Source organism: Nerophis ophidion, linkage group LG26, assembly GCF_033978795.1.
Source record: "Nerophis ophidion isolate RoL-2023_Sa linkage group LG26, RoL_Noph_v1.0, whole genome shotgun sequence".
Classification (NCBI taxonomy): Eukaryota; Metazoa; Chordata; class Actinopteri; order Syngnathiformes; family Syngnathidae; genus Nerophis; species Nerophis ophidion.
This window is the reverse complement of record NC_084636.1, coordinates 18,222,266-18,236,436: the sequence shown is the minus strand read 5'-3', so window position 1 is coordinate 18,236,436 and position 14,171 is coordinate 18,222,266. Positions and strand designations below refer to the sequence as shown.

Below are 14,171 nucleotides of genomic sequence, written 5' to 3'. Positions count from 1 at the left end.
CTCAGATAACTTGTTGGCATTTGGCGCCACTTAAATAAAGTTGTAAGTACCGTATTTACCGGGCTATAAGGCACACTTAAAATCCTTTTTTTCCCTCTCAAAACTTGACGGTGCGCCTTATAACCCGGTGCGCCTAATGCACGGAAAAATTCTGGTTTTGCTTACCGACCTCAAAGCAGTTTTATTTGGTACTTGATACATAAGTGTGACTGTATGGCAGTCAAACAAGAGGTATGTGTAGGCTGCACTATGATAGCAATATGACTCAGGTAAACACCAAAATTTGATATGTTCCATTGAAAATATAGATCATTACACACGGCGCTCAAAAATCTATCAAAATGTTTTGTACGACTTTGGTAAGCTATGAAGCTGCACCGCTTGATGGATTGTCAACGCATTAAACATATGAATATTATTATGGTGTGTGTATAAGGTAAGACGTATTATTTGCCGTTTTGTTTCGCAATATTATGCAAAACAAACAGTTCTTACCTTCTGGTACCTTGTCCAAAATACAAATCAGCATACAGTTCAGCATCTGTATTTTGGATCTGCATAAATCCTGAACGTCTGCGCGCCTGCCTTTGTAGTCTGTGAACACCGTAGTAGATAAGCTTCTTCTTTTTCTCTATGTTCTTGTTATGGGACATTCATTCTCCGCTGTTGCCATTTCTAATGTAAAGTAGTGTAAAGTTCTTACTTATATCTGTCAGTAAACTCGCCATAACAAGCGTCTGAAAAAATACCGGTTTAGTGAGTTTACATTATTCACCCAAGGACCTTTAGTTATTAGATCGTTCCGGTCGGAAGGTTTTTCACGGCCTTGTTGTTGTTTCCTGATGAGGAGATGCTGCTCCGTTATTGATTTAAGTAAAGTCTGAATGTCATCAAAACACTTAGCTCCATCATTTGACACTTCCCCCACTCCCGTCCTTGCACGCTACACCGCTAAACCAAAGATGACGGGGAGAAGACACTGCAGAAGGTGAGCCACGTTAATAAGACCGTACTCAAAACGGCACATCCGGAAATGACTGTCAGAAAGCCGCTTGAAGATGATTTTTAAAACATAATCTATGCAACATTTTGACCAAAGAACCACGATTACATGTTATGTAGACCATAAGGAAGTGTTTTACATTTAGAAACAAAAATTAAATTATATGACTCCTTTTAATGCGCCTTTTGAGATCGAACATAGATAGTAATCGGCAGTACGCCTTATAATTCGGTGCGCCCTATGGCCCGGAAACAATGGTATTTGTTTATCCTGTCATCTCTCTGTAGTTGTTTAAAGGGTGTCAATGTTTTTTGTCCCTCAGAGTGGAAGCCTGCAGTGGACCTGGCAGCTATCGACTGTGCTGATGAAGAGAGCAGGAAGGTCTGCACAGGCTTCGGAATCAGGGGATATCCAACTTTAAAGGTAACTCACTCAGGTATTACCTGCAAGAGTAGACCAGTTTGCTTGTTTGGAGTGACTTTGCATCAATCAATCAATCAATGTTTATTTATCCATTCATCCATCCATCCATCTTCTTCCTCTTATCCGAGGTGGGGTGGCGGGGGCAGCAGCCTAAGCAGGGAAGCCCAGACTTCCCTCTCCTCGGCCACTTCGTCCAGCTCTTCCCGGGGGATCCTGAGGCGTTCGCCGGCCAGCCGGGAGACATAGACTTCCCAACGTGTCCTGGGTCTTCCCCGTGGCCTCCTACCAGTCAGACGTGCCCGAAACACCTCCCTGGGGAGGCGTTCGGGTGGCATCCTGACCAGATGCCCGAACCACCTCATCTGGCTCCTCTCGATGTGGAGGAGCAGCGGCTTTACTTTGAGCTCCTCCCGGATGGCAGAGGTTCTCACCCTTTCTCTAAGGGAGAGCCCCGCCACCCAACGGAGGAAACTCATTTCGGCCGCTTGTACCCGTGATCTTGTCCTTTCGGTTATGACCCAAAGCTCATGATCATAGGTGAGGATGGGAACGTAGATCGACCGGTAAATTGAAAACTTTGCCTTCCGGCTCAGCTCCTTCTTCACCATAACTGATCGATACAGCATCCGCATTACTGAAGACACCGCACCGATCTCACGACCCACTCTTCCCTCACTCGTGAACAAGACTCAGAAGTACTTGAACTCCTCGACTTGGGGCAAGATCTCCTCCCCAACCCGGAGATTTCACCCCACCCTTTTCTGGGCGAGAACCATGGACTTGGACTTGGAGGTGCTGATTTTCATCTCAGTCGCTTCACACTCGGCTGTAAACCGATCCAGTGAGAGCTGAAGATCCTGGCCAAATGAAGCCATCAGGACCACATCATCTGCAAAAAGCAGAGACCTAATCCTGCAGCCACCAAATTGGATCCCCTCAACGCCTTGACTGCGCCTAGAAATTCTTTCCATAAAAGTTATGAACAGAACCGGTGACAAAGGGCAGCCTTGAGGTAGTCCAACCCTCACTGGAAACGTCTCCGACTTACTGCCGGCAATGCGGACCAAGCTCTGACACTAATCGAACAGGGAGCGGACCACCACAATCAGACAGTCCAATACCCCATACTCTCTGAGCACTCCCCACAAACACAGTCGAATGCCTTCTCCAAGTCCACAGCGCACATGCAGAGTGGTTGGGCAAACTCCAATGCACCCTTAAGGACCCTGCCAAGAGTTTAGAGCTGGTCCACATTTCCACGACCAGGACGAAAACCACACTGTTTTACCTGAATCCGAGGTTCGACTATCCGATGTAGCCTCCTCTCCAATACATTGTAATAGACCTTACCGGGAAGGCTGAGGAGTGTAATCCCACGATAGTTCGAACACATCCTCCGGTTCCCCTTCTTAAAGAGAGGAAAACCACCCCGGTCTGCCAATCCAGAGGCACCGCCCCTGATGTCCACGCGATGCTGCAGAGTCTTGTCAACGAATACAGCCCCACAGCATCCAGAGCCTTAAGAAACTCCGGGGGGATCTCATCCACCCCCGGGGCCTTGCCACCGAAGAGCTTTTTAACTATCTCAGCAACCTCAGCCCCAGAAATCGGAGATTCCACCATAGATTCCCCAGGCTCTGCTTTCTAATAGGAAGACGTGCTGGTAGGATTGAGGAGGTTTTCGAAGTATTCTCTCCACCGATCCACAACTTCCGCAGTCGAGGTCAGCAGAACACCATCCCCACCATACATATTGCTAACGCTGTTATTAAATGAGCGAGCTCATTTGTAGCAACCTTGCACATTTCTCACAATGCCGTGATCATGGTCTCACAGGTTAGTAACCAATTGACATATTTTACCTACCGAGTCTACTAAAATATCAAGATTTTCCCCTGTTTATTTTTATTTTTTTGGTAATTTTCGATGTATTATACACATTTTCACCCAAACCGCAATCCCAAAACAGGAATTTGTAAGCATTGTAACCACATATATCAGGGGTAGGGAACCTATGGCTCTAGAGCCAGATGTGGCTCTTTTGATGACTGCATCTGGCTCTCAAGATAAATCTTAGCTGACATTGCTTAACACGATAAGTAGGGAATAATTCATCCAACGCCCTTGACGCGAATCCCTTAGGGGTGATGGACAACTGGGCAGTGTTTGAAGAGCTGCAGCCCGCCACCGTAGCCCCCCACTCCCTCCCCTCTGTTGCAAGTCTGGAGATGTATGTTGTGATACGTATATATGCTTTGCTCTGGAGTTTTTTTTTCTCCCCATAGCTGTTCTGTGACCCTAAACACTGTTTGTTTGTTTAATCAAATCAATCAGTCAATCAACAAAGTTGTGTTGTACTTGGGCAATAAGAATACTTACCTACCTACATAATTACGGTGGTAATCACAGTGTCAAAATATCCGCTTCCTACCGCACCTGTTCAAGAAGTCGCATTCATGATAAGAAGTATTTGATTATTATTGGTTAGCTTCAGAATAACTATGTTCTTAAAAAGAATAAGAGACATTCAATACTCTAAAAATGTTTGTCTTACTAAGAAAATGCAGGCATTTAGTTACATTCATTGTTAAAAACTATTATATGGCTCTCACGGAAATACATTTTAAAATATTTGGCTTTCATGGCTCTCTCAGCCAGCCAAAAAGGTTTCCGACCCCTATATCATACTTGCCAACCTTGAGACCTCCGAATTCGGGAGATGGGAGTGGGGGATTGGTGGTAGCGGAGGCTGTATAATGTAGCGTCCCGGAAGAGTTAGTGCTGCAAGGGGTTCTGGGTATTTCTTCTGTTGTGTTTATGTTGTGTTACCGTGCGGATGTTCTCCCAAAATGTGTTTGTCATTCCTGTTTGGTGTGAGTTCACAGTGTGGCGCATATATGTAACAGTGTTAAAGTTGTTTATACGGCCACCCTCAGTGTGACCTGTATTGCTGTTGACCAATTCTCTTGTGTGTGTGTGTTAAAGCTGCATTTACTGTATGACTTGGCTAGCACGCTGGTAGAACGGAGGAAAAGCGGACGTGACGACAGGTTATAGAAGACGCTAAAGGCAGTGCTTCTAAGGGACGTCCCCGATATTGTTGTCCGGGTGGAAATCGTGAGAAATTCGGGAGATTGTTAGCCCCGGGAGATTTTCGGGAGGGGCACTGAAATTCGGGAGTCTCCCGGGAAAATCGTGAGGTTTGGCAAGTATGAAATATATTGTTGTAATACAACCATAAGTTCAGCCATTATTGGGTATTAGGCTGGTGAACCTTCGGGGGTGCCAGACGTCCTGACGGGGAGGAGAAAAATAAAGACATTTTCATGAAATGATTCGGATCAGTTTCAAAATGTAGAAAGTTTTTCCTTATCCCATTTAGAATATTTCCTGACAATTTCACCAAAGTCCACTCATAACCTTTTGAGTTACTTTGCTAAAACTAACTAATGATTACACAGTCTGGGATGAGCGGGAAAGTCCTCCAAATATACTCCAGAAAATACATTTTTTTATAGAATAGGGGTGACATACCAATAATTGATCAACGTGGACCCCGACTTAAACAAATTTAGTGGTCAATTGTATGGAATATATACTGTACTGTGCAATCTACTAATAAGTTTTAATCAATCAATCAAACTCTTTGAAGACCTCTCCAGTTTCCACTCATGGCAACGCAAGATTACACTTATGTGTATGACATTGGTGGACCAGTGAAGACACCTCATGATGAATTAGCACTAAGGAAGAGTATTTGACTGAATGATTCTCGTTCAAATAATACATTGCACTTTTTTTAAACATTATTTTTAAAGAAACAATATTTTTAACTCATGTTTCCATGTCAGTGGTAAATTGTATTGAGTTGTTAATAATGGATTCCAATAGAAATGTAATTTACCGTATTTCCTTGAATTGCCGCCGGGGCGCTAATTAATTTAGAACCTCTTCTCACTCCTGCGCTTACCAAAGGCATGCGGTAAAAGTAATCATGCGCTAATTATTTTAAAACCTCTTCTCACTCCGGCACTTACCAAAGGTATGCAGTAAAAATTTGACTATCATGTAAGCTTGCACCTTAAATCCTACTGAATAGCTCTTAATCTTCTTCCCTTTATGTGATTTCAAATTACCGGTTTTGAAATCAGCCTCCTCCATTTTGAAAATGATGACAGGGGAAGTGTCACTCGTGACGCCACAAGTTTGGCCAGGCGGTAATACTAAGTATGCGCTAATTATTTTGGGAAGCGACTTTGACCCGGCAGTAATTCAAGGCAGGCGCATACTTTATGCCCTGCGTGAGTTCAAGGAAATCTGGTAGTTTAAAATAACTTCACTTCTCATTGTTGCTGATGTCATGTTTGCTTCTTTAGACAGCAACCTTTCCATGACTGAAAGTTTTGAACTCCTGTTGTCATGCAAGTGTTACTTTGAACAGTGGCAATTAGAGGGGGCTTCATAGATGTTTGTCAACTTAGTCATCCTTCACTGTCACACATTTACTCTTCAACTAGCAAACTCACTTACTCAAAAGCAAATCTGCTAGTTAAGCCCACTAATTGTTTCAAGAATAAAGGAAACTATTGTGCATAATCCGCTGCTTTTTTCCCCCTGATTTGGAAAGAAATCTAACTACATTTTTTCGGCTTTTCCACACATCATGGTCATGCATTTTTACTGCTGAACCACAAGTCTGCAGTCACCCTTGTAACCTACTCTTTTTGTTCTGCGATATAATGTACTGTAAACTACACCTGTAATGTTACAAAAGCATTGTTGGAAACGCATACGATCTCAGTTTGACAGCAAAACGGCAAACATTTGTAAATAATTACATCACGGATATCTCTCCTTTTTGTTGTATACTCTGCTTTCTGTATTGTGTTCAGAAGACACATTCATTTTTTTTATTTTCTGGATATGCAACATTTGTACTGACATTTGCAGTTTTTGTAGACTCACAAATGAAAAGTCAGTCTTGAAATGGATAAAAACCTGAGCCATGTCATTAAGTTAACTCAACAAATGCCTTCTTCTTTTCCAGTGCACAATGTAGTTTAGAGCAGTGGTTCTCAACCTTTTTTCAGTGATGTACACCCTGTGAACATTTTTATAATTCAAGTACCCCCTAATCAGAGCAAGGCATTTTTGGTTGAAAAAAAGAGATAAAGAATTAAAATACAGCACTATGTCATCAGTTTCTGATTTATTGAATTGTATAACAGTGCAAAATATTGCTCATTTGTAGTGGTCTTTCTTGAACTATTTGGGAAAAAAATATATAAAAATAACAAAAAACTTGTTGAAAGTGGTTCAATTATAAATAAAGATTTCTACACATAGAAGTAATCATCAACTTAAAGTGCCCTCTTTGGGGATTGTAATAGAGATCCATCTGGATTCATGAACTTAATTCTAAACATTTCTTCACAAAAAAACAAATCTTTGACATCAATATTTATGGAACATGTCCACAAAAAATCTAGCTGTCAATACTGAATATTGCATTGTTGCATTTCTTTTCACAGTTTATGAACTTACATTCTCATGTTGTTGAAGTATTATTCAATAAATATATTTATAAAGTATTTTTGAATTGTTGCTATTTTTAGAATATTTAAAAAAAATCTAATGTACCCCTTGGCATACATTCAAGTACCCCCAGGGGTACGCGTACCCCCATTTGAGAACCACTGGTTTAGACAATCTGCACGTCATTTAGCCAGCAAGGGATTTAGGTTTTGCTGCGGGCAAGGAGATGGCTGCACGGCAACAAAGCTTTACACAACCTTGCTTTGCCTCTCTCATTGCCATGTGAGGCCCGCCTGAGTCGATTGCTTTCCTACCTCCACTTTTACTGTAACCCAAAACTATTGTTGTTTTACTTCACAGTTCTTCCATGCCTACAGCCGGGAGGATTCTGTTGGACAGGCATTCAAAGGTATCATTTTGCATAAAGAGCCAATTCAAGCCAAATATACTGAATGAATAGACACTCACTGACCATTTCATTAGGTACACCTGCACAATGTAATAACACATCTGCAATTGTCAACATAATGCTCAGTTTGAATGACACATAGTTATTTATTTATAAGTATGGTTATTATTGTAGTTGGCAGTGTACAATACTCTGCATTATTCTGCATGTTAACCAACTTTTTATCTAGAGTTGCAATCAAAAGTTGACATACACTTGTAAAGAACACCATGCCATGGCTGTCTTAAGTTTAAAAAAATTGGTACCACTCTTATTTTTTTGTGATAATTATTGGAGCACATACTTGTTGGTCCCAAAAAACATTCATGAAGTGTGGTTCTTTTATGAATTTATTATGGGTCTACTGAAAATGTGACCAAATCTGCTGGGTCAAAAGTATACATACATCAATGTTAATATTTGGTTACATGTCCATTGGCAAGTTTCACTTATCTTTGTCCTGCAGATATGGTCACATTTTTAGTAGACCCATTATAAATTCATAAAATTAACAAACTTCATGAATGTTTTTTGGGACCAACAAGTATGTGCTTCAATCACTGTATCACAAAAAGATAAGAGTTGTACAAATTATTGGAAACTCAAGACAGCCATGACATTATGTTCTTTACAAGTGTATGTAAACTTTTGATGACGACTGCATGTAACAGCCTATCAAGATAGAGTCCTGGATAGACTACTGTCAGGCGACTATCCACAAAAAAAAGGAAATATATTCGCCAAGAGGCTGAACAGGTTAAAAAGTTGTATCTGCCGGACACACTGGCTTGTCCAAAAATGATCGCTTCAGTGTTGCGTTTCAAATATGTATTTGTTTGAAACAATAGTAACTTCCCAAACTAAATGTTTATCAATACGTTCTATCAAACTGAATGCGTTCTATCAAAGTGCTCGAATTGCGGTCAATAACATCCCCCGTCACTTTCTTACTTCCTCGATGACAACACCAAGTGAACAACTGATATGATTACTGCAGACGTGCCACACCTAACGTGACTAACAACCCCACCAATCACCAAATTAAAAGCCAATCATTTGTACAAATAAAATACACCACAAATAATACAAATAACATGAGTTAGTACCTACAACTAATGATAATAATAATAATGGATTAGATTCATATCGCGCTTTTCTATTGTTAGATACTCAAAGCCTTCACAGAGAAGTGGGAACCCATCATTCATTCACACCTGGTGGTGGTAAGCTACATTTGTAGCCACAGCTGCCCTGGGGTAGACTGACGGAAGCGTGGCTGCCAGTTTACGCTTACGACCCCTCCGACCACCACCAATCATTCATTCATCGGTGTGAGCGGCACCGGGGGCAAGGGTGAAGTGTCCTGCCCAAGGACACAACGGCAGCAATTTGGATGTCAGTAGGTGGGAAGCGAACCTGCAACCCTCAGGTTTCTGGCACAGCCGCTCTCTACTCACTACGCCATGCCGCCCCTACTACCTTTTTGTCTGCCTTCAACATCGCTTAGGCTGCAAGGGGAGAAGTTGTAAAGCATGTACAAACCCCGTTTCCATATGAGTTGGGAAATTGTGTTAGATGTAAATATAAACGGAATACAATGATTTGCAAATCATTTTCAACCCATATTCAATTGAATGCACTACAAAGACAAAATATTTGATGTTCAAACTGATAAACATTTTTTTTTGTGCGAATAATCATTAACTTTAGAATTTGATGCCAGCAACACGTGCCAAAGTAGTTGGGAAAAGGGCATGTTCACCACTGTGTTACATCACCTTTTCTTTTAACAACACTCAATAAACGTTTGGGAACTGAGGAAACTAATTGTTGAAGCTTTGAAAGTGGAATTCTTTCCCATTCTTGTTTTATGTAGAGCTTCAATTGTTCAACAGTCCGGGGTCTCCGCCGTCGTATTTTACGCTTCATAATGCGCCACACATTTTCAATGGGAAACAGGTCTGGACTGCAGGCGGGCCAGGAAAGTACCCGCACTCTTTTTGTACGAAGCCACGCTGTTGTAGCACGTGCTGAACGTGGCTTGGCATTGTCTTGCTTAAATTAGCAGGGGCGTCCATGAAAAAGACGGCGCTTAGATGACAGCATATGTTGTTCTAAAACCTGTATGTACCTTTCAGCATTAATGGTGCCTTCACAGATGTGTAAGTTACCCATGCCTTGGGTACTAATGCACCCCCATACCATCACAGATGCTGGCTTTTGAACTTTGCATCATTTTCTTCCCTTTATATTTACATCTAACACAATTTCCCAACTCATATGGAAACAGGGTTTGTATTTGGATGTCCCCCTCATCACCTGGATTACTAACTACCCAATGGGCTGACCGCAGTATACACCAAGGGAACTGTAGCCTACTTAAAAATTGTTCTGTTTACCACCTACACTATAGATTTTAAGAACTGTTACGAGTTGTGTCATTTACTAAAATAATCAGATGACACAGCCACAGTGTGGAGTGTTGAGAGGGGAAGGGAGGAGGAGTACAGAGCACTCGTGGATGACTTTGGATAATAGAAATATGATGCAAAATATTATCCAAAAGGCTAAATCTGTTGTGGGTAGTTGGCAAGCTGCACAAAACGTTGAGCAAGATCAGGGCAAATATGAGTAATGCCTCTCACCACATATACTGCAGCCACAGTTGGACTTTTGCAACCCAAATGTTGAAAGGAGCGCTACAGATCCTTTCTGCCAGTCGCGATCAGACTTTATCATTCCTAACACGTAGCCTCCGGTAAACATGGTGCACTGACTTTCTCATAATGAATACTTTTTATGAATTTCTTATTTTTCAGAGGATTAATAATGTTTATTTATTCAGTGTACAAAGCAATATTTGCGTGATTTAGTTTTCTGGGTCAATGCTGACCCTGCTGTTAGAACAAACAGCAGTGTTTAACGTCCGCTCGATGTTCATTGACCTCCAGGCTTTCCTCGTGATGTCCGAGGTCTCCGACACCAAATCATTGATAAACTGGAAAGTCACCAAGAGCCATGGCCCCCAGCCTGCCCCCCACTGGAGCCTACAAGGTAGACAACAAAAAGCGCACAAAGCCCCCTTTAAGGCCTGCAAGCTTGGGTAAAATGATCCAGTTCCTCCTTGACATAGATGACCAAGGGAAGTAATTCTATCTCAGAATAAGAATCAGAAATATTTTATTAATCCTGGGGGGAATTCAGATTGTATATCTTGTACAGTAAAAGACCCGCAGTAAAGTTCTGTCTAAATTTGAACATGTCAAAAAAATGTAATGTTCAAAAGTTTGATTATACACAGCAATTAGATTTATAATGTCTCCCTGTAATGTTTGTCCGCTCTTGAATGTGATTGTGCTGAAAATGTTAATTTCCCCTCGAGGATTATTAACGTATTTCTGATTCTGATTCTGAAAAACTATTACATGACATAGGCTCATAACATGCAATTCAATATATTTTGAGCCTTTTTTTTTTTACATAATAATTTTGCTGATTGACTTACACCTCGAATTGAAAATGTCAAAATTTAAAGTTTCATTGCTGACATGAAGGAACTTTTGCAAGCTCTTCACATTTTTTTTAGTTTCACCTGTATGTGCACAATCTCACAAGATAATATAAATTACATGAAGTAATTGTCACTTGTTATCAAACTTATGATAGAGTGGTTACCTTATATTTACACCTGTATGACATGTAGAAAGTAGCCGTTTCTAGGCCAAAGAACCATATTTGGTACCAGTTAAAGGTTACAGAACTGTTTGTGTTCTGTGTGACCTTAAAAGGTTCCAGTGGAAGATATATTCAATATATGGTGTTTAAAACGTTAAAGATTGTTAGCATTTTTGTTAAAATAGTATATTATTGGTTTTAAAAGATAGCAGTCCCAAATCAATCCTGTTTTGTGTATCAGCTTTTAGATAGTTGCTCTTTCAAATATGTTCCACATTTAGATTTGGATTTTGTTTATTTAAAAAGGAATGAACATTAATGAACATTTGATATGTGAATATGTGAGACTGTTTCTAATTTCTTTCACCATTTTTTTGGCGGGTTGATGTTAATCCCTAAAGGAAAACCGGTGTTTAATAGTGTCCATTATTTTTAAGAACCTCTATTATTTTTTTGTGATCCACAGCTGTAGCTATCAGCATGCTATTTTACTTGTTTACTTTAGAATGTTCCAATAAAATCTCATTTGCATTCAACTCCGGCATGTTTGTTCTTCCCAGCCAAGCTGAAATCGACATCTTTTTGGAGACAAACAACGTCCAACATCTCGCCTTGATCTTTGAGGATGTTAGCTCCTACATCGGCAGAGAGGTAGTAACAGGCTACAGCAAACTTTCATCATTCTGCATTCATCTTCTCTGTACCAGTGATAAGTGGTTACCAGCTAAAAGTAGCGATTAACTACATTTCCCAGTAGCTTGCCAGCAGTGGTGTGCCGTCGAGGCGTCACTTCCTCTCCAAACTCACTTTGTAAACGATCAATGAGTCCATACAAAGCTAAATGCCACAGATTCAAGAATTACATGGCTCACTTACCCGTGGAAAAATTTATCCGAGGAAGGGGACCTTAATGCTGGTTTAGTGTGGCTGAAACGGGGCTTAGGCTAAATATTTATACTTGTAAGGGGTTAAATGACTTAGTCTAGACATGGCCTAAGTAGCCTGATGTTGACGAGGCTGTAAATGGATACTCACTTGTCATTTCCAAAGTGAGTATCCATTCACAGGTTTCAATTTAGCAGAAAGCGGGAAGTGTTGCGCAGTAGCCATACCTATTTTTATCTGATCCACAACTGTAGCTATCAGCATGTTACTTAAGAATGTTCCAGCTGAGTAAAATCTAATTTGCATTAAACTCCAGACATGTTTATTCTTCGCAGTAAGGCCTTCTAGCTTGCCTCACATTGCACTTGACATTTACGCGGATGAATTTGAGAACACAGAGTTGAGAGACAGTTGCGATAGCCAATCAGATCACAAGTTGTTGACAGTAGCCTATCTAAGGCCCCGTTTACATTAGCCAGATAAGGTTATCCAGGGTAAATAACACCTATAACACCTAACCTTAATTTAGCAGGAAGAAGGAAGTGTTGCTCAGTAGCCATATTGGCATAGCAGAGAAGGAGAACAAAACGTTGATTAGGCGGCAGATATATATTTGCGAGGCCATTTTCAAGATAAATATTTAAAGAGATACTACATCTTGTGAGATAATGTCAGCCGACCCCGAAAGCTAGCTCAGCTGTTCTGGCGATGAAATGGGGAAATGCCCGCCATTTCCACTCGAATAAGCCGACGACGATGGGTACCACTGGTTTATATGACGTCGAATAGGATCTACTACAATTTTTGAGTTCAAATGTTTTATTTATTCACTTTTAATATCTTTTTAATTTTAATTGTGACAGTACCACATAACATATGTTTTAATTGCTGATGCATTTTAATAGATTTTTCAATGCGCCAGAAAACCCCCCCGATTTGAACACTTGATGTGCGTCAATGCCCAGTAGGGCGTAAATGTGTTCCTGTATAGTATTTCTCCAGCAATGGTCATGTGGTGACATACATCAAGGTATTTTGGGAGGTAATCATTAAAGTTGGTTACACTGAAGGCCTAGGTGGGAAATGCACGGCTCGTCACAGTCGCTACTTTTTGAACCAAGCGATGATGGTAACGCAACTTTGCAAGTTTAAAGAAATGTTAAAAACCCAGACCGAGGACTTGTTTCCAGTTTGTTTTTATTATAATAATAATAATGGATTAGATTTTATATCACGCTTTTCTATTATTAGATACTCAAAGCGCTCACAGAAAAGTGGGAACCCATCATTCATTCACACCTGGTGGTGGTAAGCTACATAATAAACAATCTAACTGAGCACCTATTTGTTTGGTGGAAAGTTAAGTTGAGATAAATATTTCTATATTTGTAATGTTGCTGAAACAAGCTACTTTTGCTTGTACTGTAGCTTGCTACAATTCTGTGGGGATAGCTCAAGCTACATTTAATCGAGAGTAACTAGTAGCCTAGCTTACTACATTTTTAAGTAGCTTACCCATCACTGCTTCTCTATTACGGCTTTTTAATTTTGACTTGATTTCCAGCCTAGTTATCCTGCAAAACTAAGACTGGCGAAATGTAACATAATGCACACTCTCATACAATGCAATTATGTGTACATTAGGTGACCTTGGACTTACTGCAGTACGAGAACATTGCAGTGCGCAGGGTCCTGAAAACTGAGGAAGACCTTGTGACCAAAATGGGAGTAACCGATTTTCCGTCCTGTTACCTTTATTACCCCGGCGGAAACTTCACCAGACTCAAAGTGTAAGTGTTTTTCTATTGTGGGTCTTTGTAATGATCTACAAAAAACGGCACTACCCACAAGACAGTGCCTCTTTTTCAAGACCTATTTAAAAAAAACAAAACTATTGTCATTTTTAAAAATGAATCAAAGACTTAAATTGTTTATCTCTTTGTTAAATAATGTTTCCAATATCAGTAATATGTCATACAATTATTCCAAACAAGATATTTTTCAGCTCCGCAACAGTTGTTTACTCTGACGTGTCTGAGTGACAGAACAAAAAGCTCTTACTCGCTTGGGGGAAGATGTTTGGCATCACCTGTGAATGTGCAAGTATAAACCTCAAGGCCTCGAATATAAAAAAGAAAAACGTCTTTATTTTTTTTTTTAAGACTTTTTTTTTTTATTCTCTGGTATTTTCATCTTAGACTG

General features: G+C 40.4%; 1 protein-coding gene across 2 annotated transcripts in view; it reads left to right on the top strand.

Annotated features, from left to right (window-relative positions):
* qsox1 (quiescin Q6 sulfhydryl oxidase 1) overlaps nucleotides 1-14,171 on the top strand; it is a 74,451-nt gene that overhangs the window by 6,237 nt on the left and 54,043 nt on the right. The window contains exons 2-6 of one of the 2 annotated variants that reach the window (XM_061888892.1): nucleotides 1,326-1,426; nucleotides 7,322-7,370; nucleotides 10,361-10,463; nucleotides 11,645-11,735; nucleotides 13,614-13,759. In XM_061888892.1, the coding sequence (XP_061744876.1) occupies nucleotides 1,326-1,426; nucleotides 7,322-7,370; nucleotides 10,361-10,463; nucleotides 11,645-11,735; nucleotides 13,614-13,759 (490 nt within the window). Of the gene's footprint in view, nucleotides 1-1,325; nucleotides 1,427-7,016; nucleotides 7,244-7,321; nucleotides 7,371-10,360; nucleotides 10,464-11,644; nucleotides 11,736-13,613; nucleotides 13,760-14,171 lie in introns of those variants that run through there. The other variant, XM_061888893.1, reaches the window with a different exon arrangement.